At 33.9% G+C, this 25,051-nt stretch overlaps 1 protein-coding gene across 3 annotated transcripts in view; it reads right to left on the bottom strand.

Annotated features, from left to right (window-relative positions):
* scalloped (TEA domain transcription factor 1 homolog scalloped) overlaps window positions 1-25,051 on the bottom strand; it is a 349,252-nt gene that overhangs the window by 142,074 nt on the left and 182,127 nt on the right. For 2 of the 3 annotated variants that reach the window (XM_065507575.1, XM_065507576.1), the window contains exon 1: window positions 11,992-12,173. The exons of the other annotated variant lie outside the window; for it this stretch is intronic. In XM_065507575.1, coding sequence (XP_065363647.1) covers window positions 11,992-12,100 — 109 coding nt within the window. In that variant the 5' untranslated portion in view covers window positions 12,101-12,173. Of the gene's footprint in view, window positions 1-11,991; window positions 12,174-25,051 lie in introns of those variants that run through there. 3 annotated transcript variants of the gene reach the window in all.

Here is a 25,051-nt window from a genome sequence, read left to right as displayed (position 1 = left end):
AAACGTAGTCATTGTACGTTGAAACGCCCGAGTGGATGGTATGTCAATGCAATCATTTATGCCTATGGAAATACATAGTTCTCAATTAAAGTCCAGGGCCCAAAGAGGGATGTGCTCTGATCGAACAATGGTATTAAAACAATGAAATAAAAGTCAAGAAGTCTCATCAATATGATCAACACAACCGGTGATTGGCTCACCCATAACACTCCACTCACTGAGTGGAAATCAGAAGTTCAACGAGATCAGCGTGGATACTGCGAGAATATTGACAATCTTTCTGATGTTTTCGGCTACAAAATCCTTATCAGTAGACTCTGTAAGTAATATCCGAAAGGATGATAGGTCAATGAATTAAGTACAATAACACAGAGATACTAAAAATATTGAAGTGGAAATACACACAGATTTCTCAAGGTTATTTAAATATCATATATACCATTCGAAAGGCCTCAGTTTCTTCTTTCTAAATCCGCCAAAAATCTCATAAGCAGTTTTTATTCAACATGATTACTGGCTTATAAGTGCATAAAGGTATGAAAACTCGGGTTTTTTATCCGTAACTCAAGATTTTGGGGGAGTTTGACAGATCTACCAGAAAAACAGTATCACTTCCCAGGTATTTGTTTTCGCTTAGTGTAATCCATAATAACCAAAAGAATCCAAAAGAATATAATAGGAAACAATGTTCTTGTACTGGCTCACCTATAAAACTGATCATAGAAATCAATTGCAACTATGAGAAATTTAACTATCTTCCTTATGCAATTCGGCTACAGAAGAACTTATTTCTAGATCAATTTAGGTCACTGTCTCGCTAAAACATCCAAATAGAATGTACTCTGAATCACCGGAGAAGATCTTTGAACTCCTTCTGGATACCCACTTTCCGAGTTCAATGCAATTTAACTCAACTTCGGAACGGAGCGAGTCAAGTAGGCGATATTAATTTAAACTTCCTGGAACAGATGGTACTTGTATATAGGACAATCAGCAACAGAGTTGAGACATTATATTCCACAATTCTCAAAATTTCCAAAAGAGACCTCTGGCAAAGAACAGGCGAAACACCAATCCGCATAGAAATAGCAAAGAGGAAATGAAGCTGGGTAGGCCATATTTTGAGAAGACTTAGTGATGATATATCAAAGATGGCAATTGACTGAAACCCTAAATGCTAAAAGAAGAGGTACCCCGCTAACACCTGGAGAAGGCAACTAGAATCCGAAATTAGCGAAATGGCACAGGACAGATCCCGATGGAAGAATTTCTTTACGGCCCATTATTCCAACTTGGAACCATAGGAAAATATATAATTAACTAGCGGACTTTATACCAAATGCTTAAGTCAGAACATCTTCAAAGGACCTACAGACCAATAAGTATCAGCTCGTTTTCCGACTTTTCAAACAATCCAAGGCATCGTTTTTCAGTTTGTTTATCAACCTGGTGACTGCCAATCATAATGTGAATCATGAATTAGAAGGCTCGATATTTAGGAGGGCTTCGAAAACACTATTAGAAGACTGTATTGTCTTTCGGAAAAATGTAGCTTAATTTTGAAAACATAAATAACTTCATTAAATATACATTAAAAACTAACAAAAGCATTCGTTTGCTTTCTAAACGAAAGAAATCAGATTTGGTCTCTATTAGTTCCAACTCTAACGAAGTTTTGAATAATAAGATGAACGATAACGTGTGGGTAAAAAGTTTGATTAAAAAATTGCGTGGAAAATACATTTTCTCAAGCTTAATGTTTTCGATATATGTTTGTAGTGGAATCCAATTTCAAACGATATTAAGGAAAATACATCTGAAATCCGTTATGTCGACTTCTATATTCCATTCTGTGGAACAATATTGATCGATTAGTAATGGATTTTACTAATATATAAGTTAATGACGTCGAATTAAATTAATTGTGTTACTTTCTTTGGAAAGGGCATATATTGTAGAGGGAAAGGTGGTGAAAGGAGGAGAAAATCTTTTATATGACAATTATGTAATTGCTCGTTTATGTTTGTTATTAGTAGTACAGGTTGCAGTGCCCCTGGTGGTGATTAGGCGCATTATTTAAGCCAATATTTCACATGAAATATTTTCCCTTTTCCTCTTTTCTTTCATCAACTTTGTTCACGTGAAAAAAATTCCCCTTGTTGTGAAATTATTAGATGGAATTTTGTAAACAATAAACAGCTGTTACGAACAAAATTAACTATTGTGAATGAAAAGTTCATGGGAATATCACAATAGCAATTTTCCCTTCGTTGGAAATGGATATTTCATGGGAACAAAATTTCGAATGTTATTGCTGATAGGGGTGATTAATTATTTATTTTACTTCGGTGCCGATTCAATGTTATACCACCGAAGGAGTATAGAAGCGGCTGGGAATCGAACCCAGACCGCAAATACCATATCATGCTTAATGATAAAAAGCGCTAATCAATTAAGTCACAGCACCCTCAGCGGAATGATATTCTGACCTTATATCCATATATAAGGTCACATCAATATTTTTCGCATATTTCCAGCAGAACTTCATGTTGATTAAAATCAAATGAATTGACTTATTAATTCATTCAATAGCCCATAAAGGAGAGTATATCTTCACCAAATACGAGACTTTTAAAACATATTTAATAATAGAATCAATGAAATAAGAACATTTTCTCAACGGAGTCAATAATCCTTAGATAGAACGCTACTGAACTAGTTCTTTATACGGAGATTTTGTCTTTAAAATTGTCACCTTTAGAACTGCTTCCATGTAAGTGTTCTTAATTTGATATTTTCGTACAAGTTTCGAGAAAATATCTAATAATGAACCCTTGCGTGGAAGTAGTTTCTAAGGAGACAATTTCAAGCTAAAATGTCTATCTAAAGAACTAGTTCAGTAGCGTTCTGTTTGAAGAGTATTAACTCCATAACGCTTTTATGAAAATTGTTAAAGAACACTTACGTGGAAGTAGGAAGGAGGTGATTTCATGCTAAAATCTCCGTATAAAGATCTAGATCGGTAGCGTTCTGTTTAAGGAGTATTGACTCCTTAACTGAATTGCTACACAATTTTAGACAATTTGAACCCCAATGAATAAAATGGTTACTTTATTTTCCTTACCTAACTTAACACCTAGTACATTCAAGGGTTAATTCTGACAAAAATTGTACTTCAGACATTATGGAATAGTTACATAGTATGTCTCTGAAGAAAGAATTTCTGCTCTTAACCAATAAGCAGCAATACAGCGGGTTAACAGCGGCAGCAGCACCAGTAACAAACTATAAAATAGCAGCAACAACAATAGCAATAATAATAACAATAATCAAAGAAGAAGACGAAAAAAACCTCAAACATGGCTCAAGAAAATAAAACAAATCAAAGGCAAGACAAGACTCGTGTGTTTAAAGGTTTTCTTTCTTTTTTTGTTAATTTTTGACAAAACTCTTACAGACACACAAATCTATTTCTGTTATTTATGTTTGGAGTTTTTTTTTCGAAAATCTCGACAGGAATTAAAAAAACCCAACAGCAGCATACAATAATAAGCGCGCCTTAATTTTTTTCATTCACATTATACCAACATGTAGCTGTTGTAGCCGCTGCTGCTGCTGCTGCCGGGTTTCAAGTCGTTTGTTGGTTACTTAAAAGAAGGTGATCAAGCCAAATCAACATAAAGCAACGATAACAACAACAGAGACAGTCGAAATATACCTATAAAAAAAAACAGACAACTCAACACATAAAACGAAACAAAACAAAAAAAAACGAGTCCAAAATTACAAAAACAAAAAACTCATATTTAAAAAAGCCAACAAAAATAAGCACGTCTGTTGTTGTCTTTTTGCTTGGCCAAGTAAATTTGTAGAAAAAAATTTAAACGTAAAATAAAACCACCAACTAAAACTTAAAAGAGCACATACAGCCAACAACAACAACAGCAAAAATATAGCACACACTAATAGAGCCTGACACTTCGACTGGTTGAGGTGGAGATCCAGCTCCAATATTCAAAGAAAAACAGAAAAATAAACAACAAGAAAAAGAGTAAATGAACCACAAACAACAATAAACGTGTTTATTTTGCAGCTACATCGAGTGCATGGGTGTGAGTGTACCTATATGTTACCTGTGTAACATATAGTGTAAACAACGAAGTTTTTTTTGGTTCAAAACTGTCGAATTTTGTACCAACAAAGCGTCATAAGCGGGAAGTTTTGCTTTACCGCTAGCTCACATATCTTCTTGGCTTTACACGCTCACAATTGAGTGGTGTAGTGGCGGTCATAACCGGACACTGCACCTTTGGTAACCACGCTAGGAGACTTGGCTTGCAATACCACGACTTCTGCAGAAGTTGTCAAAACGAAGAGGAGGATGAGTCTATTTTTCATCTTCTGTGTCACTGTCCGGTATTAGGAGATCTACGCCGAAGGTTTCTGGGACACCGTTCCCTAAATAGTCTTTCTGAGCTCTCGAATATGAGGATTGAGGGCATTTATACCTTTATAAGGAGAAGTAACTGGTTAAAAAGACCAGACATGGAGATCTCTTTAGAGTAACCTAATTAATAGCTGACTCATTGACACGCCACTTTTTTTTAATCTCTTTCCTCTCTCTTTCCTCTGACATCTTCTGCTTAACTTTTTCAATCTTCTCCTTCTCCCTTTTCACTTCTATCTGTCCCTCTTTTTCTGCTTTTTTTCTATTTTCAGGTAACACAAATGGACCATTGCTTGAACCCACGTGAGCTGCTATTCTTTTCCTTCATTTCGTGGCTGCCTGGAAACCTAACCTAGCTCACCGAAGCTTATGGTGAATGTGTTTCATGGGTATCAACGTGCGAGAGATGGTTTGTTCGGTTCAAAAGTAGTGAATTTGACACGCAAGACAAAGATCGCCCAGGCCAGTCAAAAAAGTTTGAAGACCAAGAAATGGAGGTATTAATCCATGAAGATTTTTGTCAAACTCAACAAGAGCTTGCAAAATCATTGGGAGCTCCTCAAGCAACAATTTCAAAACATTTGCGAGAAGCACGATTCATCCAAAAGCAGGGAAATTGGGTACCATACGAATTGAAGCCGAGAGACCTTGAAAGATGATTTTGCATGTCCGAAATGATGCTTGAAAAGGCAAAGATTTCTGCACCGAATCATTACTTGCGATTACAGTAGCCCGAAGCATAAGAGATCATAAGCGAAGCCCGGCCAACCAGCCGAATAGACACCAAAGCCAAATATCCATGGCGCTAAAGTAATTATCAGCATTTGGTGGGAGTAAAAGGGTCCTATCTATTATGAGCTATTGAAATCTGGCCAGACCATCACAGGGAACCTGTACCGAACACAACTGATTCTTTCGAAGCGAACATTGGCCGAAAAACTATCAGAATATGCGGCCAGACATGAAACCCTAATATTCCGTCATGACAACGCTCGATCACATGTTGCAATATCTGTTAAAAAATATTTTTAATGTTAAATAATATTTTCAATGGAATTCGTGAGGCGATTCACCCAGCTGTAATGTAAGTAATGTATCAGGCGGCATCAGGCGGCATCAGTAAAGCATAAGCAAGCTTTTACTTCACATGAAAGAGTACCTCCATGTACGTCCCGTGAACATAAATGCTCAACGTGGCCCTCAAATCAATATATACCCCGGTTTGCATCGCTAATTAGGACCTGAGAAACGCGACGCAAACCGAAGCACGATTTCCCCATACGAGTTCCGAGATTTATAAATTTTGCTTCCATATTACCAACGCAACTTCGAAGACATGTGACGCAAACTAAAACGATTCAACTTCTAAGCCATGAGACGCAAACTAAAACGACGCAACTTCGAAATTACAGAAATTTTAAAAAGACGGTATTAGTGTAAGTCGATCAACGAAAATAATCAAAACCATCAATGAAAATATTGAAACCATAAAAATGTCAAGTAACCACAAAGAGAATAGCCATCGTCTAGCAGGAATTAATCAACAAAAAGTTGAGAGAAGTCCACCGAGAAAAAAACGTGCAAGACTGTAATTGTGGTTAGACACTAGCACATCAATATTATCGCGATCAGTACTAAAAAGAAGAACGACATCATCAGCAAAGAGAAAATATCGACAGATATTATTGAAGGTCATTAACATATAATATAAAAAGAAGGGGTCCCAAAACAGATCCCTGGAGAACATTAGCAAACAAGGAGAAGCACTCTGGAATATACAACACCAATATTAATAAACTGATGCCTTTCGGATCCTGAAAATCCAAAAATATCGCTAAATCTGCCAATCAGAACAGAGTAATTAATAATGGAATTGAATGTCTTGGTTAAATATAGAGAAGCCAATGGGATCAATCTAATCCTCTTCAGATTAACTCGACTAAAATCCAACAAATTGAATAACAAAAAAGTAGTATTGTGGCCAAATCGAAAAGCATATTGAGATTGAACAATTACCCTAACAACAAATGGAAGAATTTGATCCTTGAGAAGAGCCTAAAGAATTGGCATTGGTCTCAAATCTCGCAAACCACGAACATATCCAGACTTCGGAATAGGAACAACACGTGTTACTTTCCATAAAGAGGAGAATCTCGAGGTAGTGAATAAAGAGTTCACATGAAAAAATCAAAAAACGAGAATTGTTTTCACTTATTTGAAATTCTAACACACTGTGCTTTACGTCGCCAATTTGGCAAATGACCCATTAGGAAAACTGGGTTGTATTGTTGGTGCTGCTGCTTCTGTATCGATGTTTTGCATTTACACCTAAAGAATCATGTTTGAAATGTATAATTTCTTTTTGCAAAATGTTCAGGAAATCTTTAAACATTTATTTACATTTTCTGTGTTTTTTTTTGTTCAATTTAATTTCATTAATCTTAATTAATTGTTATTTAAGAAACATTTTATCAAACAAAAATACAACAACAGCAATAATACAATAATTATAAAATAAAACATAAATTTATTTAATTAACAACATGTATTGATTTGACTTTTTAACATCATTAACAAAGATACACATAAATAAATAAATGTATCAGAGTAAATACACCGTGAGAAAGTTTCTTTAAAGTTAAAGAGTAAACTAAGGCAAGTGTAACAGAGAGAGAGGGAGAGAGATGAAGAGCAAGATGAAACCAGAAAGAGTGATAAATTTTAAGGCAAAGAACTAAAGACAGGTGATTACAAAAGGTTTAAATGTATTAATTTGTTTAACGATATGATAATTAATAAAGTAAATTGCACAGAGAGAAATAAATTGGAACAATTATTGACATAAATTTCTCCAACTAATTTTTTAATCTGAAAATGTAATTTCTCTTGTAAAAAGCAGCCATAGAAGTCATACTCACAAATCCACTTAGTCTTAAAACTAGTTCCATTTGATTACAAAATGCTTACCTGTAATTAAAAGAGAAAAATTTTCATTTATAAAAATATATATATTTTATTATAAATAAATGATGTAGGTATCTTTAAGACATCTAAGAATTTACAATAAATTCTTAAGAGTTAAAAATAGTAGATAATATTAATAATAAATTGTCTATAATTCTCGAGAAATTCACTGAATAACTTGTGGTTTTAGATTGATGCAGTAACTATCTTCATAAACTTATTTACTTAGTTATAAATATAAATGATGAAGAATTTAAATGTAAAGCAATGGTATTTAATTGTTCAAAATTAGATCTGTTTAATCTATTTTAACAACTTACAAAGAAAAATATGACTGATATCATATAAAGAAAAATCACTAAATGCATCAATTTGTATTGACCTATCATGCAGAATGCAGCGCCAGTTTAATCTTTCTTGTTTTTAACCAGAATTACCACATTTTACTATTCTGCAGTAAACATTTCATGACCTATTTTTCAAATATACATAAAGTTATGTTCAGAAACACCCCTGACAAAGACCTAACTCAGTTGTCAAAAACAAACAAAAACAACACTCGTACTTGTGATTATTTTGAGTACATTTTTTCTAGTTATCGCTCTATGCATAGATAAATACACATAGATCGGAAACTCTCCTGTCAAAGACCTAACTCAGTTGTCAAAAACCTAAGTGGTGAGAATGTATTAGTAAAAAATCTATTTTAAAAGAACACACGTATGTGTGATTTTTTGAATATGAGTTTTTTTATACAATTCAAACCTCACAAATGCATTCAAAAGAACGAAGGTCGGAATGGCCATGATTTTCGAGCGAAATTTCAAAGTCCAGTGATCGTTGACAAGCAAATTGGAAGCCACTTCCCACACTATACTAATGTATAGTGGATTACTGTGAGTAAACTATTACTACGTTTATACGCACGGCTTATTCGCAAATAAAAATATTGCAATTAGAAAAAAATGCCGCATAAACAGTGAATTAATTTTTTATTTGCGAATAGCTAACTCACGAAAACAATTCCTGATTAACGATACTATTTGCGAATAAGATATTAAGCATTGTCATATGTTTTAACGTTTTTAGTTTATTAAGACGTTTTTTTAAATATTTCATTGCGTTTTTGAATTAATTGGATTGCAAGACGGACAAGAATTTTTGATTCTATAATTTTTACATTTAAAAAAATAAAAAATGTATCATATTTTATTCAATAAAAGAGCTACCAAATAATTAAATTTTACCATCCGGCATCTCATAAAAACAAGAATTTTCCGTAACTAATGTGACATATAAACAGTGAGTTAGTTAATTGAAAATAATTTTTATTTGCGAATAGGCTACGTATAAACGTAGTATATCTCTCCAGCTAAGTTTATTTTAGAACTTTTACTGATGCTTCTCAAAATTTGAGAAGGAATCCACATCTTTTATGTTGCAATTACTAGGACGTACTTCTATCAGACCCACCATTGATATCAGAAATATCTCATGAATATCCACATGACATTAAATTTAGTTCTTCAAAACTGGTAAAGGAATTTTGCCGCTTAAAAGCGGAGATTAATTGATTTCACGATGGATCTTAGATACTAATTGTATGACAAAACTTTAATATAGAATTTAGTGTTTGTAATTGTTAACGATTTGTAGCACATTCAATTAACTTCCCCTATATACAATTAAACTGAAAAAAATCTGTATTGGATTGATAATTGCATTGAAAAGACATGAGTATGTGAAAGCCGCAAAACTTACTTCGGTATCATTTTGTGCAGCTTGGCTGAAAATGGCCGCGATTGAATAAATTTCAAGTGGGCGTGGAATCTCCCATACAAAGTAAATAGTTATTTTTGAATATCATACAAAGTAGTTGAATCAATTTGATATAATGGCATGAAGTTTAACCAAAAAAATTGGAAGAATTGGAAGTAGTTAGTTCTAAATATCTTGAGATTCTTCAAAATTTGACCGAATGGACGTGCTTGGATTTGTGGGCGTGGCACCTACCATACAAAGAAACTATTCTTTATACTTTCAATGGCAAAAGCATGCTGTACAATTAGCATTAGTATATTTAAAATTCAGAGAGTTTCCTGTCGAGGATGATTAGACTTCGATTCCGGTGGATTGAAGATACAAGATGATAAGAATCATACATGCAATTGAATGGATTGTTTATTACTCACAAGAGTCCAATGGTATGTGGATGCTGTTGTTTATTATTTCAGACTATTTGTCTAGGTAAAATAACGGACCTAAGAGATTAGGAGGATCCAAGCTAAGTGAATGAATTTTTTCGTTCAATATGTTTCACATTCCTAAATCAGCATCTATATGTAGAAGAAAATTAATTACATCTATAGAAAAGTTTTGAAAAATCATTTATCCTCATTTCCTGCAATTCCCTGGAATGGTGGAACTTACTTGCGTTCCATAATCAGCCAGCTCAAGGATGGCAAGTTTCTCAGAAAGATGGGTATCTGGATGATTTTGTGAAACTTCGCTGTGCTTATACTGTGATGTTCCGTAGTTCCAGCAAAACCAGAATCATGAAGTCTGTTCAATTTGCAACCGATTTGTAGTATGAGATTGATGACTGTCACAAAGATTAAATTGACAGGCGTCAAGTCTACATAATTTATCGTACAATATGAACAAGTATTTCGCATTACTTATCAACGTCAAATTTCGCCCTAAGTATTCACTCGAGTCAATATGAAGAAGGCTATGTAATATCAGGAGAACAACCTGAGATTAAGCAATTCACTTCCAATCAATCAGCAATCCAATTTTCGATGACAATTTTGAACTGTTTGTAAAAATTCAAAAGTTCTCCCTTGAAAATGAAATATGATCTGTGCGTCAGGTTGTTATGGCTAGAATCTAAGTTGTTGTGATCTATAATTAAGACATTTGATATGAATAAACTGTTGTTGTGGATTTCGTTGACTTATGTAATATTTTATGGTTTCTAGGATAGATCCAGCATCAGGTACTTGATTGACGTTGACCTTTTGGCGAAACTAAAGTAGTGGCTCTACACATTTCCAAGATGTTCGATCGCGTTTGGAGATGGTAATAACTTCATTCGATTTATATCAAGCTTTCTCAGAGCTCTCACTATCCGAGTTGTTAGAGATTGGATCGTAACGAGCGAGTTCAAGGTTGAATTGGGAATACCGCAAGGCTCCATTATTTCTCCTAATTTATTTGTTTTTTAGCATAACGACCATCAAAGTTAAACTCTCACGCCTATCATTTCTGTTGCAGACCATTCGTCGGAGATTGGGTCAATGAAGCAAAATATTAATGATATGCTTAATCAATATCTTGTAAATATCTCTGAATGGTGTTCACTCCATCTGATCTCATTACAATTTACACCTCCTAAATTTGACCGAAATGGGATTACAGCTTTCATGAGTTTGGGAGTTTATCGGTCGCATACAGGAGAGGCCGAAGTTACTTATCGGCGAGGGTAGGATATCAAACTCTATTGATACAAAGTAGGATCATCGCTATGTGGATTTCACTGTTTCACCGTTTTATTGCTACTACAATGGATTTTGTTCTACTGAAATTAGAGAATTAGCTCCCAATATAATATACGTTCTTTAACAAGCGTTCACTCATTAGTGATCGCTTGGACAGTGAATCGTACAACATACCTACTTCAAGGAAAATTCGATCTTTAGCAGTATCGTTGATATGTGTAATAAACTTAATGTAGAATTTGTTCCAGCCACAGTTCAATGTAACAAATAGTAATTCAGACACAATTTTTCATCTCGAAGAAGACATCGATTACAAAATTTGTTTCACTTGACATGAAATCCACAAATCATTAAATTTAAAGCAGATTTGTTTACAAAATCTTATGATATTCTTTACAATCCAATAAGAATTTAAATATGTAAAAGAAAATTCAACATAACCCCCCAACATTTCTGGCAGTGTAGTTTTGCATCTCTTCACACAAACAACAAGTAAATAAAAACTCTACAAAAACAACAATAACAACAGCATGAAACAGAAAACAAGTCGCTTTTTCTTGTTAAACGACAAAAACACACTTACACACACCTCAGAATACAAACAGACAGACAGACAACAAACAAACCCATTGTGGAAGAAAACAGGTAAATGAAACAAACAAGAAGAAGCAGAAAACAACAACAAAAATAAGATCAGTTTAGGAAGGTGGAAATTAATATTAAAAGAGAGATGAAAACAAAACGACAACAAAATGTGACATACACAAAATACAAAACAATAATAACACTAATAAGAAGAGAGAAAATTATGATAAAACTAAAGATACGGATGCAAAAATAAAAACACAACAGAAAAAATTAAAAAAAAAATGATGCAAATTAAGAATGAAAAAAAAGAACAACTAGACAAATTTAAGAAGAAGACAAAAAGAGAAAGCCTAAAAATAAGATAAAAACCACAAGAGCAAACAATCATAATGGAGACAGAGAGCTCTCTATTATTCAATATGATTTTCTTTTTTTAAGGAGAGGGGGGAAAAAGAAATATTGTAACCAAAATTAATTGATAAAAAATCCTACCTTTTTGTTTGGTATCATCACCATTTTCCAATTGATGACTGACCACTAGATTATTTTGCAATTGCAGCAGGCCACTGCCGCAAGTGCCGGAGCTGGTAATATTTTTCATGCGTAATTATGATAATCAAACAATTGAATGAATTATTTATAAAACCACAATGATAATAATGATGGCGAAGAGTACAAAAAAAATAATTATTAATTAATTAATAATTTTTTTATCTTTTTTTAAATTAAAAGACAAAAATTTTGAATTTTTGTGTTTTTTTTTATTTAGATTTTTAATGTTGCTTTATAATTTCTAAGAAATTTATAAAAATTCATTAATTTAGGTGAATTTTTGAGTGAGCACGAGCAACCCCAGGGGCGGGTGAGGGCTGTTAGCTGCTGCTGTTAATAATGACTTTTTAAAATTTTGATGATGAAATCTAGATAAAAATAGGCGCGCTTTGCTGTTGTATTATATCAATATTTAGCTAGTTGTTATTTTATTAAGAATTAATAAAATTTGGCACTTTTTATTATAAAATTTTTAATTTTTCTTAATATTTTTAGGTTTTCTTTAAAATTTTTATGGCATCTATTTTTTCATTTGTTTTAAACTCTATTTTATCCAATATTCTTTATGTTTTACTCAGCTTTTTTTGTTTGCTTTGGAACAGATGTGTTTTTTTTTTTTAAACTAAAGGTTAATGATCACTTGGTTTTATAAATATATTTTTGCTTGAATTTTCCTTCTATTGATTTTTTGCACAATTTTACACTTCATTTTCTTTTGGCGAGGCACTTAGTCGTATAGAAAGACAGATATATAGAGAGAGAGAAAGAGTTGCTAAGCAACTTTAGCAGTAAACAAGAGAGCTTTGGCAACAAATCAGAACTCTATGATCTTTTCTATACTTTTTCTTCTTCTAATTTTATTTTTTCAATATTCAATAATCAATTTATTACTTTTTTTTGTATAATTTTCTTTCACTTTTTAAACAAAATATGGCCACTTGAATTTTTCTTTTTATAAATTTTAAACACTTTATTGCTTTCGTTTAATTTTTTGTTGTTGTAGGTATTAAATAAACAATATCTTTTTATCAGCTTTGCTGTAAATTAGAAATGGTCAATAATGCTAATCAGAACCGTGACAAAAACTAAAAATCGTTAACCATTTAAAAGCCCCACAAAATGATATATTGTAGGTTGGTTGGTTGGTTGGTTGTTGGTAGGTATAGAAAATCTACAATTCTTTTTTAGAAAATTTCTTTGAACCAGCGACAGAAACGCGTTAAATACGATCGCGCAGAATCAAGAGAACGTTAAAGACTAAATGTTTGCTATCAATGAGTTGTATAGTGGAGGTAAGAAGGTAGGGCTCCATACACATACAACAACATCAAACACATGCTCTCCCAAAATACACACACACACTCTTGTAGTACAACAACAACAACATAAGAAAGGCAAAGAAAACAACAACAACTACTTATTTGGCTGGCTGGCTCCCCATTCACAATATTTTTTTTATTTTTTATTCGGGTATGTATAACAAGAAGCAAGAATAATAGGAAAAACCCATTAACAAAAAAACTCTACACAACAATAATTTAGCTCTCCATCATCGAACTCATGCTCTCCCCACTTAAGCTCTTTTATTAAAAAAAAAAAATTTATAAACAAATAAAGAAAAATCAAACAAAAGGGAGCTCGCAGGTGTGTGTAAATGCGCAAGTAAAGGAGGTTTAACTAGTTATTATTGTTGTTGCTCTTAAACACTTGTCTACAAACCCCCCACTCTCAGTACATACACACCACTCTCTCTCTCACACTCATTCTTCTTCTTTATATTAATATCCCCCCTTTTCTACAACAAAAAAAACACAACAAAGCTCTGCATATTAGTTTGTTTATTGTTATTGTATGGGTATGCCAAGCATTTATACAGGAATGTAGAATATTTCTTGCTCTCTATCACTCTCTCTCACCATGTGAATATGCTCACATAACATAACAGTGACTGGCTGGCGGCTGGCTGTTTATTTGTTGCACAGTAATAATAACAGAAATATTTTAAATATTTTTGTTATGAGTTGTTTATTAGTGGGGGAATACGTTCTGTTAGCCATCATTAACAGTGCATTTCCAATTGGATCGGTGTAATTTTTAAACTGTTTATAACATTATGTTAACTAATGAACAGTAAGTAAGTAAACTAGTAATTGTATAAATTTGTGTACAGTTTTTAATGATAATTCTGGTGAGGGGGTTTTCTTTTAATTTAATTAACAGTGTAACTGTGGCTCTGTTAGATTGTTGTTATTATTGTGATTAATAATAATGTTGTTGTTGTTGGTGTTATGAAATCATTGTTTACATTTTGTTGGTTTTTTTTTGTTTTAACTTTAATTTATTAGCAAAATTATGAAATTTTATTTGGTTGTTGGTAAAATGTTATGTATAGGGGGATTGTGAAATAAATATATTATTAGATCAAACAGTTTTTTTGTTGTATATATTTTTTTTATAATTAATAGCGATTATTAATTAACACTTGTTTGTTTATTTAAGGAAAGAAATTTTAATAAAAATAATTATAATTTTTAGAATTTAATAGACAATTTTGTCTACCTTTGCATAGACATTTATTATGACAAAGAATAATACTAGCTTTACTTGTTGCATTTTGAAAAAATACAAATAGACACATGCTAAATATTTATAATCGAAAATGGTTTTATGGATTTTCGAAGCTGTCCCTGCACTACGTACGCTGAAACTCTAAAACTAGCTTATCAAACTCATCATACAAAACTAGAGCAGTCGAAAACTCTTGAAAATTGTTTTAAAACAGATTTTAGGGTAAACTAATTTGGTATCAAAATTGTGCCATTTTCAATCCAAATTTCTAAATCATGGTTTACGTCACAAAAGTTCTTTAAAATATTGTTACGTTTTTACCTTTTATTTTCTTTAAATAAACCGGATACTTTTAATTGCAAATAAAAGGAGTTTAGTAGTTCAACTCTTTATTTATAACAGCAACAGTTTTCAAATGTTTCAAATTAGACTAATGGACGACTGCAACCTCTGCCACTATTTATACACACGCCATCTTTCGTGAACCATCTACAATGATCTTAGCGGACAACTACTATATTCGAATTCTGTAGCATTCGATGTTAATTTTCGCTGCTTAAACATCCTGTGTTGCCTACTTTCAAACAATGCTAGCAACCGCATGCTATCAACATTGTTGATAAGTAGAAGCTTCTACTGATGGAAATGTTTATAAACACGATGAATGCTGATGGCAGTTGCTACCGACCGTTAAATTCAAATCACTAGTGCAAATTCGTAACAATATCTTTAATTCGATATACGGAGGTCCTCAAAAGTGAGTAAACACCAGTGATTTTTTTAAGATCATAAAAATCATTATGGTCCGACTTAAATCATTTAATTTCAGAACCGAATATATTATTCAGCCCAATTTCCAACAAACAGAAACTTTTAAATTGTAATCGATGGATAGATTTTTGGATTTTCATTATTTTTTTTAAAAAGATTTCAACTCAAATATTATAAAAAAACCAAAAAACAAATTTATAAAAAAAATCGAAAAAATACCTTTTGTTCTGCGGCTCCCCATATTGTCAATGTATTTACTATGGTATGGTATTCAGAAAGCCATCCAAAACCTTAGTCTCGTACAGCTCACTTGGGTCCAATGATCGTTCCCTTTGTGATAAATCTATTTACTATCCGAGATACACTGGCAGTTTCACAATCGATATTTTCCTCTTGATTGCCAGTAATGACTTAACTTAACCCCATAAAAATTACCGAAATTCCCATTCAATCGCTCAATTTATTAATCAGCTGTATGGCAATTGGTACGCTCCTTTGGCAGCTTTTCAAAATTATTATATATGGAGTTGGGATGCATATTAAGATCGGACATACAAATTGTGCCTCATGGAGAACCCGAATCAGTCGAATGACTGGTACATCAATATCTTCTTCACCTTTAAATATAATTTCAATGTGCGTCAAGTACTCAAATATTCACATGTTCGAGCTGATCTGTGAGATCTCAAATTGTCGCGAGGAAAGTAAATTGACGAAACCTTTATTCTGTTCTCTAAAGGCTTTTAGAATGGCAGTCTGCTTTTAGAAACTGGAATTTCTTCAACTTGCAAAGTGCAATATTTTTTAGTTTCAGACTCATTTTCTCAAATTTGAAGGAGGTAAATTCAAAACTTGCTTTGAAACCATTGATTTTTTTCTAGACATCGAATTCTGTGGATTATTCATCAATTCGATGTTTTGGATGAAGAACAAGTCAATGTTGTAGCCGATTAATAATGGTGGGATAATAAGGAGTATTTTGCAGCTGGTTTTTCTTATACCTATGTATCTCTAAAGACTTGTAGCAAACGAATAGTCAAGTGCTGTTATTAACTACAATTTTATATCGTATATCGCTCTCATGAATGGTGAAACAGGCGATACTTTGCTCATCTTCAAATATTTAAACAGTTAAATCTGGCTTAGAACGTATGTAGAAAGGTTTTTCAAAACTTATTTGCTGTAATCAACAAGAATCTTTGTTTTCTATTAAATTATGTACTCGGAAAAAAGGTAGGAATCAAAGTATTAAATTAGTAAGGTTCCCCACCACTACACCAAATACACAGAGGGCGTTGTTTCTAGGCAACGACAGATGGCAACACCATTATCCTAGTCCAGCTACAGCAGATCTATCATCTACTTAGTTGGAACAACAACCGATTAACGAAACTGACACAAGGCAAAAATAACAATAGGCTGGATCTTATGGCAACATCCTACATGTATCCTTGGACCCGCTACAGCAGACCAATCACCTACTTAGCAGGAACAACAACCGTTTAACGAAACTGATACAAAAATAACAACAGTCTGGTTCTACATGTAGACGCACGATACTCCAATAACAAGGAGTGCAATCTTATATGGGAAATATGCGAAAAACAACTGCAAACAAATCGTATAAGATGGAAGATGCTTTGTGGAAATGCTCCTAAGAGGGGTAATGGAGAAAAAAAATATACTTGGTATCCAATGCAAATAAATAATTTTGATATCGAAGTGTTCATTTAATATTTAATACAATGCGATTGGAACAAATGTGATAAAGACAATTTGATTTTCGGTTTGGAATAACCCAAGTCACACGCATCGAATTTTTATGATAATGCATCATCCAAATCCATCGCAATTCCTTGGTTCCTTTTAATATAATGGGACATTTCATGAGTGTAGCCCGAATCCAATTGTTGTGTCAGAAAATATCGGAGATTTGCTGAAACTTCCATCGCAACAGGTCTACAAATGTCATATGTTCTTCCTTGGAGAAAAAACTTACGATTGATTACGATTAGGCCGAATGAGAATCAAGAATACAGATCCAACTGAAGTGGGGAATGATCAGTTGAAAATGTAGGTAGTTTCAAAAACATTGGTGAATTAAATTAGTAGAATTAAAATCTTGTAAAATTCATTTATGAAATGAGGAGAGCACTTTCTTTTGCCGATTGATATTTTTAGAAGATTATGGACTAGAGGGGGATACAAGATATGTGCGTGAGATGGTTTGAGGTGTTGATTTTGACACGGAAGACTATGATCGCCCAGTCCAGCCAAAAAAGTTGATCTTCAAACTTGAATTGGAGGCTTTACTCCATGAAAATTATTGTCAAACTCAGTAAGATCTTTTACAATCATTGGGAGCTACTCAAGCATCAATCAGTCATCAAAACGTTTGAAGCCCAGAGACCTTGAGAGATGATTTTGCATGTCCGAAATGATGCTTAAACGCTATAAAATAAAATCATTTTTGAACCGAATCATTACTGGCGATAAAAATAGATCCATTACGAGAACCCGAAGCGTAAGAGACATCCAACCGAATTGATACCAAAGCCAAATATCCATGGCGCTAAGGTAATGCTCTGTATTTGTTGGGACCAAAAGGTCAGACCATCACAGGAAACCTTTATCGAACTCAACTGAATCGTTTGATGCGAGCATTGGCCGAAAAGCGACCAGAATATCCGGTCAGGTATGAAACCGTAATATTCCATCATGATATCGCTCGGTCAAATGTAGCAATTCCTGTTAAAAAGGAAGTTGTTAGGTTTTTTTAATTTTAAAATTTTAATTGTTTCGACTGCTAATTGTTTCGATTGATGCAGAACGCTCGGTCTGCGATACGCTTGACTTTGGAACAGAGTATCCGAAATTGGCTTGATTCGTTCATGGCCTCAAAAGATGAGCAGTTCTTTTGTCTCAGAATCCATATGTTGTTAGAAAGATGGGAAAATGTCATAGCTAACAATGGCCAATACTTTGAATAGATTTATATTGTACAAATGTTTCAATATAAAAAAAATCTTTGGGAGTCTGTTTAACTCCATGAACAAATAAGGATCCGGGGGAAGGCAAAAATTCAATTTCCCTATAATTTGGTAAGGGAAAACTTATGAAAATAATTAGCATGGTCTGTGCTCTTTTTGATTCTGTTAAATGGAGAGATTTCCAAAAATTTTCTCTCGTCAGTTATTGAAGCTTTCCAGTTTTGCCATAATCAATCAAATTTTTTATCATTCAAATTAATCATGACTTCGGCTACCTCAACTAGGACCAGCTGAAACATTTGGCAACATGGCATAATTTTAACAGACGACAAAGATGATGAGGACATTGAAGCTAACTGTAATATTAAGGCGAACGATGGTGATGATGATGATGGTGACGAAGTTGTTATGCCACAATTTCAAAACAGTATCATCGTCATTGTTATCATCATCTTCGGTAACTAAGTAAATAGTAGTGGCAATAGTTGCATTGCGGTTAAGTGTAGCACAGCCTACGCCAATTTATTGTGGCGTTCATTGCTTAAACTTTGTCCCCCTCTGTGTCTGTGAGTGTGGTGCGATGCGATGTGGCATGTTGGTGGTATGAGTTGTAAGTTGTACCTTTGGTACGAGTAATTTGGCTTGTGGTTTCTTTTTTTTTGTTTTTGGAAAAACAACTGAAAAACATGTTTCACAATACTTTACTTTACACTCTATATATCTACTCATTACAACAGATGAGTCAATTTCTTATTGAGGATTTGCTGCAGCGGAGGGGGGGGGAGTTTAGAAACATCCTCCCGGAAGCTGTATCATGGCTTTTGTTAATATTCCACAATTCTTGCCTTGCTGCTGCTTAAATTTTCCAACACTCTCCTCCATAACAGAGCTGTGGCAGATGAATGAGAGAAATGCATAGATTCTATATGTTGTGCCACATAAATATGTAGTACCTACATTTGTACCTACATATAATGGCAATAAGTTGCACTCGTACTGCAAACATTAATGGTGGTTATGGTGTTGATGATGATGACGACGACTGACTGTTGGTTTGTTGGGTTGGTTGGTTTGTTTGGTGGTGGGGCTGGTGATGGTGTTAAAATACAATAAATATATTTCTGGGTAAATCTGTGTGTTGCAACTGTTGTATTGTGTGTCATTGCGGTTAAATACAGTCGCGTTCGGTTGCTTCCTCTGTTACCTGTCCCATAACTCCTCTTAACTGTTTTTTTTATCTGGCTAAACTGGGGTTTTTACCTCTTTGGTTTGACTGCAAGTGGTTTTCTCTATGTTCGTCGTTGTCTTTTCTTTTTGTATGGTTTTTGGAACGGTAATTTTATTTTTATTACTGCACCTTTTTATATTTCTATAGTTTTTTTGTCAATGCTCTCGCCCCTACCATTATGAAAGGGCTTGGTGGTATATTTAATTTGTTATTGTAGCTTAACTGTTTATTATCGAGGGGGACAATGTTGCAATATTATTATTATTACTTTATGCCACAGTGGTTGAGGTTGTTTTTGGAATTAAGATGCCACGAGATATATCTATCATCAGAAAGGTTTTTTAATATTCTAGGATTTTGTATAAGAAAAATTTGGATTTTGAAAAATGATAAGAAATGTAAACTTTTTGCGGTTATTTAGGGTTTAAAGTGTTGCAGCATATAATGTTTATTTTCAATGTATGAATAATTCCTAAGAATCTTTAATAACTTTACGATTCTAGATGTTTCTTAGGATCCTCCTATAGGCCAGTGGCTTAAATGGTTAGCGCGTTTGATCATTGAGCATGATATGGAATTTGTGGCCTGGGTTCGATTCCCAGACGATGCCAATCAACAACATCAGTCTAAATATATAAAAATGAAATGATGTAATGTCATCACGTGAGAACGGCTGGAGCGATTTGGCTGATCAAAAATTCCGGGTAAAACTCGGAAATTCTTTTTTTTGTGAGTCCAGTCAACTGTAATAAAAAAGCTCCCTAAAGTATGCAGTAAAAATTCAGATATTTTATTTGCAAATAAATAAGAACAGGCTGGTGTGCGTGGGTTGGAGAAACTTGATGAATGCTACCGGGCGAAGCAAAGCGCCCTCCTTCGGTGGTATAACACTAAAACGCCACCGATGTAAAATAATTAAATCAAGGTTGTTGGCTTGACTAATGCGCCATCTCACCACCAGAGGCGCTGCAACCTGCACTAATAACAAACATAACGCGCAATTGCAGAGTTGTCAATTAAAGGCTTTTCTCCTCCCTTCACCACCTTTTCTTCTACACTCTATCCCCTTTCCAAAGAAAGTAACACAATTATATATATTAATTGCCTGGGCGTTACTTCCCTTTTTTTAAAAAAAAAGTTTTAAAAGATGAATTGATATAAATTCAACTTCCTTTATATAAATCCCAGTTTTAGTATATTAAATTAAAGATTGGAAGAAACTAATTCGATGGTGTAGAGAAAGAATCAGAAAGAAAGAAATATTTAAAAGGATTGTTGTTCTGGAAAAAGTTAGAACTATGAGAAAACCACCAAGCTCTTCTCACAACACAAGTTTTAAAAGAAGAACTAATACAATTTCAACTTCCTTTACATCCATCTCAGTTTTAATAAATTAAATTAAAGATCCTTAACTTTGATTATGGGAAACGAATTCTCTGGTGTAGACAAAAGGCTGAAAACTGAGAAAGAACTAAATGGTTACAAAGATCGTTATAAAGACGTTATGTGAATCGAGGAGTAGAGATATAATAGGAATAAAGAGCCAAAATGATGCAGTTCCGGAAAAATATGGTTGTTTCGAATCGATGGATATAAGGACGGGGTTTTCATTATGAGCGAGACAATGTTGAAATGGAATAAAGGAAAACTGAGACTAATTGGCGACTAATTGGCATAGACATGGGATACCAGAAAAATCGATAAGTACAAGTCCGGAGCAGTCATATCGCACGATCTTGTCACCTCTACTGTAGAAATAACTACACCGCCAGTATAGCTGGAACCTCATGTCCATATCATTCAATTCAGGTCAAAAGGTTGTCAGTGATCTGAAAGTCAAAAGAAAATACTCCAACTAAAAAAATACATACAAGGGGAGAGTGCAGTTTTCTTACATCACTCAGCAAAGAATGAGTTCTTTTGGATTTTAGATTTTATTCGAATTGAGTATAGAAAGGATAAAATGAGTTCCTCCATAAAACATGTTAAAGAAAATAATATTACAATACAAAACATGACCCATATGGTTATATTCTATAATTTCCGCCACACGGAATTGTGATAAATTTTTCAAAACTCATGACATCTACCCAACTTGTGAATATTCCATTTTTTCCAGGTAGGGTCCTATCTATTATGAGCTACTCAAATCTGGCCAGACCATCACAGGGAACCTGTACCGAACGCAACTAATTCGTTTGAAGCTTTATAGTCCAGAACTTGCCCCTCTCGATTGCTATTTGTTTCGGTCGATGCATAACGCTCTCTCCCTGGGATTCACTTCACTTTGGAACAGAGTATCCGATATTGGCTGATTCGTTCTTGGCCTCAAAAGACGAGTAGTTATTCTAGCTCGTAATCCTTATGTTGCCAGAAAGATAGGAAAAATAATATTGTACAAATGTTGCAAAATAAAAGCTAAACATTTGAAAAAATTCAGCATTTTTAATAAACAAGCAAAATTGAGATATATTTGAAGACGCCAACCTCCATGAGGTTCACCACGTAGTAAAACATCCACAATAAGTAAATGTTTGATTTTGTTCTAACTACATCATCGAAGATGTACATCTTCGAAAACGAGGTGGCAAGGTATCCACAAATAATTCTTGGTAAACGAAGTGTGTAATTGTGTAAATTTCGGTCAATAAGCCACGATAGACAAATACCCGCAAAGCCAACGTAAATCTGGGCAACATTCAAGTTCAGCCGGATCCATGAGACAGAGTTACTGAAAATCTGTGCGGTGCTGGAAAGAATATCTGAACGATGTCATATGCCTTTCTAATAAAAAAGAATTTCCTTGAGATTGCTTATTTTATTCTTATACATCGGGCGAGTTGATGGGAGAACTCTTTCCTTAGCCTGGGATCATAAATCTTTGAAAAAGCTTGGATGTTGGTTTATAGCTTAAGATTGTCCTGTTAGATTCCTACTCTTTCATTGTAGAAATTGGGAACTTTTTAGATTTTTTGTCTCTTGTTTCTGGAGGACCAGTATAGTTTACATCCCCAATTGTTCCAATCCCCTTGAATTGCTGAGAGATATACCGTATTCTATACGAAATTTCCGAACTGTGGCCACTTAACTTTCCATTTTTTTTTTTTTAATATTGTTCAACATTGTATTGATTGATTGTTCTCTAAACTTTATTTTGCTTTACCGTGTCCCCTGTTTCGCATAGCTTTGATATAGAGAACAAAAACCTGAAAACTAAGGAGATAAATAAATTTAAAAAAAATGCTTGTGCAGGCGATATGTCATTGGAGTAGTGGATCCTACTCCTAAGGGATCCACCAAGGTTTTCCTATAATTCAAAGTTTAATTTTAGTAAAGGACTGGCCAAAGTTGAAGTGAAATGAAACCTGCTGTTTGACCCCTTTCACACTAAGCAATTTAGTTGCGCAAGTCTCTTGCCCAACAACAAAAGAGCATGTAATATTTTCTCCTCCTTAACCCGACATTACCTTTGGCATCTACAAACACAAGAGACTTGCGCAACTAAATTGCCTAGCGTGAAAGGGGTCTTTGTAAGATATTAACGAAACTCTCAGGTCAATGAAGAAGTAGGGACCTAAAGGGAATAAAAATCCACAACTGATGCAGTTCAGGAAAATGCTAAATCTATGAGCAAGTCACCCAGCGTTTGATATAAATCAAGGATTTAAGAGAACATGTGTAAGATAACTAATGATCTGCATCTCAAAGTTCAATTGATACAAGAATGGAAGCCTAATGACCATGTTTAACGATTATAGTGGATTGAATGGACTATCCTAAGCGAAAAAGCACATTTTTACCTTGATGGCTTCGTTATTCGTCAAAATTGCATCATTTGAGGATTAGAGAACCCACAAGTGATCCTTAACCTGTCACTGTTTGGTGCGAATTTTGAGCTGGAGGCATCATTGGATCATACTTCTATCTAGTACCAGTGACTGCTACTGCTACTCAATATAGCGTTGTGATAATAGAGTTTTTTTTAGCATAAATAGAATGATATTGATGTAGACGACACGTGGTATCAACAAGAGGGTGTCAAATGCCATACATCTCAACTCAATTACGACATTTCCAGGTCTTATATTCGCTCGTTTCGATGATCAGAATTTTCCCATTGGATCATTTGATTAAACAACATGGTGGGCTCTTTAAAGTCAAAGGTCTATGCCAACAATTGCACGTTCATTGATGAAGGAAATTCATTCAAGGAAAAATTCATGCACATTTATGCAAAAACAGAAGAGTGCCTATTTTCCAGCAAAGGAATATTAGGAGACTTCTGGATCATTCCGTTTGTTTAAGCTCTATTTTCTCAAGAATTCTGAAATTATCTTTCGCTTTCCAAAGCTATTCTTAATTAAAAACAATCCTCTGTTCTACCATCATTGAACTGAGCAAACTATTGTAAAATAAAAGCTAAATCTCTGTCCCCTGGGTTACTTTTGTAAATCTAAAACAAAGTAGTTTTTTTAATTAACTTAATTGCTTCTAACTGTAAGATATCCATCCTACAGTTACTTCTTAACCTATCGACTAGCATTAACAGTAGTTGGAAACGTTTTTTTTTTTTTTTTGGTAAATTTGGCACAATTCATGGCTGACTGTTGTCTTCTCTACTCTTTTTTTTTGGTGTTTGTTTGTGCTGCTTTTTGTTTGTAAATGGCGAGTGGCTAAAGTGTGCTTGTTGTGTACGCTCTGCCTCTGAAATGAGTTTTAATGTTGCAAATATCAAAGGAACACAAACTCTTGTCGGTCGGTCGGTTGAAGTGAATGTGCTTTATTTGTTGTAGCTTTTTGTTTCCAGTTGCTTGCCAGCCAACTAGCAGCTCTCCTTTCGCTCATGTAACCAACCATCAGCCAACCAACCAACCATTCATCTTCCAGCATCACGTCATTTCAAAAGGCAACATTTTGCAGAGTCTTAAGCCCAGCAGTAGCTGGGTAGTGTAGTAAGTAAGTAGTATGAGAGTAGTTTACAAGTGATAATCATTAAAAACACTTTGATTGCATTGATCCTCTTCAAATTGGTATCACGTTTCCGCTCATTATTGTATTATATTTGTATTGAACCTTATTATTTTCGCCATGAACATGAGCGTGTAAGGAGTACTTTGCTGAGCAAAGTCATTTTGTTTGTTATACACACAGCTTTTTTTCGTTTTTTCTCTTTTTTGCTTGCAATGGTTGGTTGATGGTGGTTGTGTTTGGTAGGTTGGTTGGCTGGCTGGCTGGTTCGAGTCTTTTATCGAGTTCAAATTTAATGAAAGCAACACATCATTATCTACTTCACTTTGTGTTTGTGTTGCTACAGCAGCAATCACATTAACAAAAAGTAAGTGTACACTGAGGAAAAATTAAGTTTTTTCCAAAAACATTTTAAAAACTTGATCTTTGTCAGCAAATAATTCCATAAAAAGAAATCCACGATTTAGTTGACCAA

This window comes from Calliphora vicina, chromosome 4 (genome assembly GCF_958450345.1).
Source record: "Calliphora vicina chromosome 4, idCalVici1.1, whole genome shotgun sequence".
Lineage (NCBI taxonomy): Eukaryota > Metazoa > Arthropoda > Insecta > Diptera > Calliphoridae > Calliphora > Calliphora vicina.
This window is presented reverse-complemented; position numbering and strand designations above follow the sequence as displayed.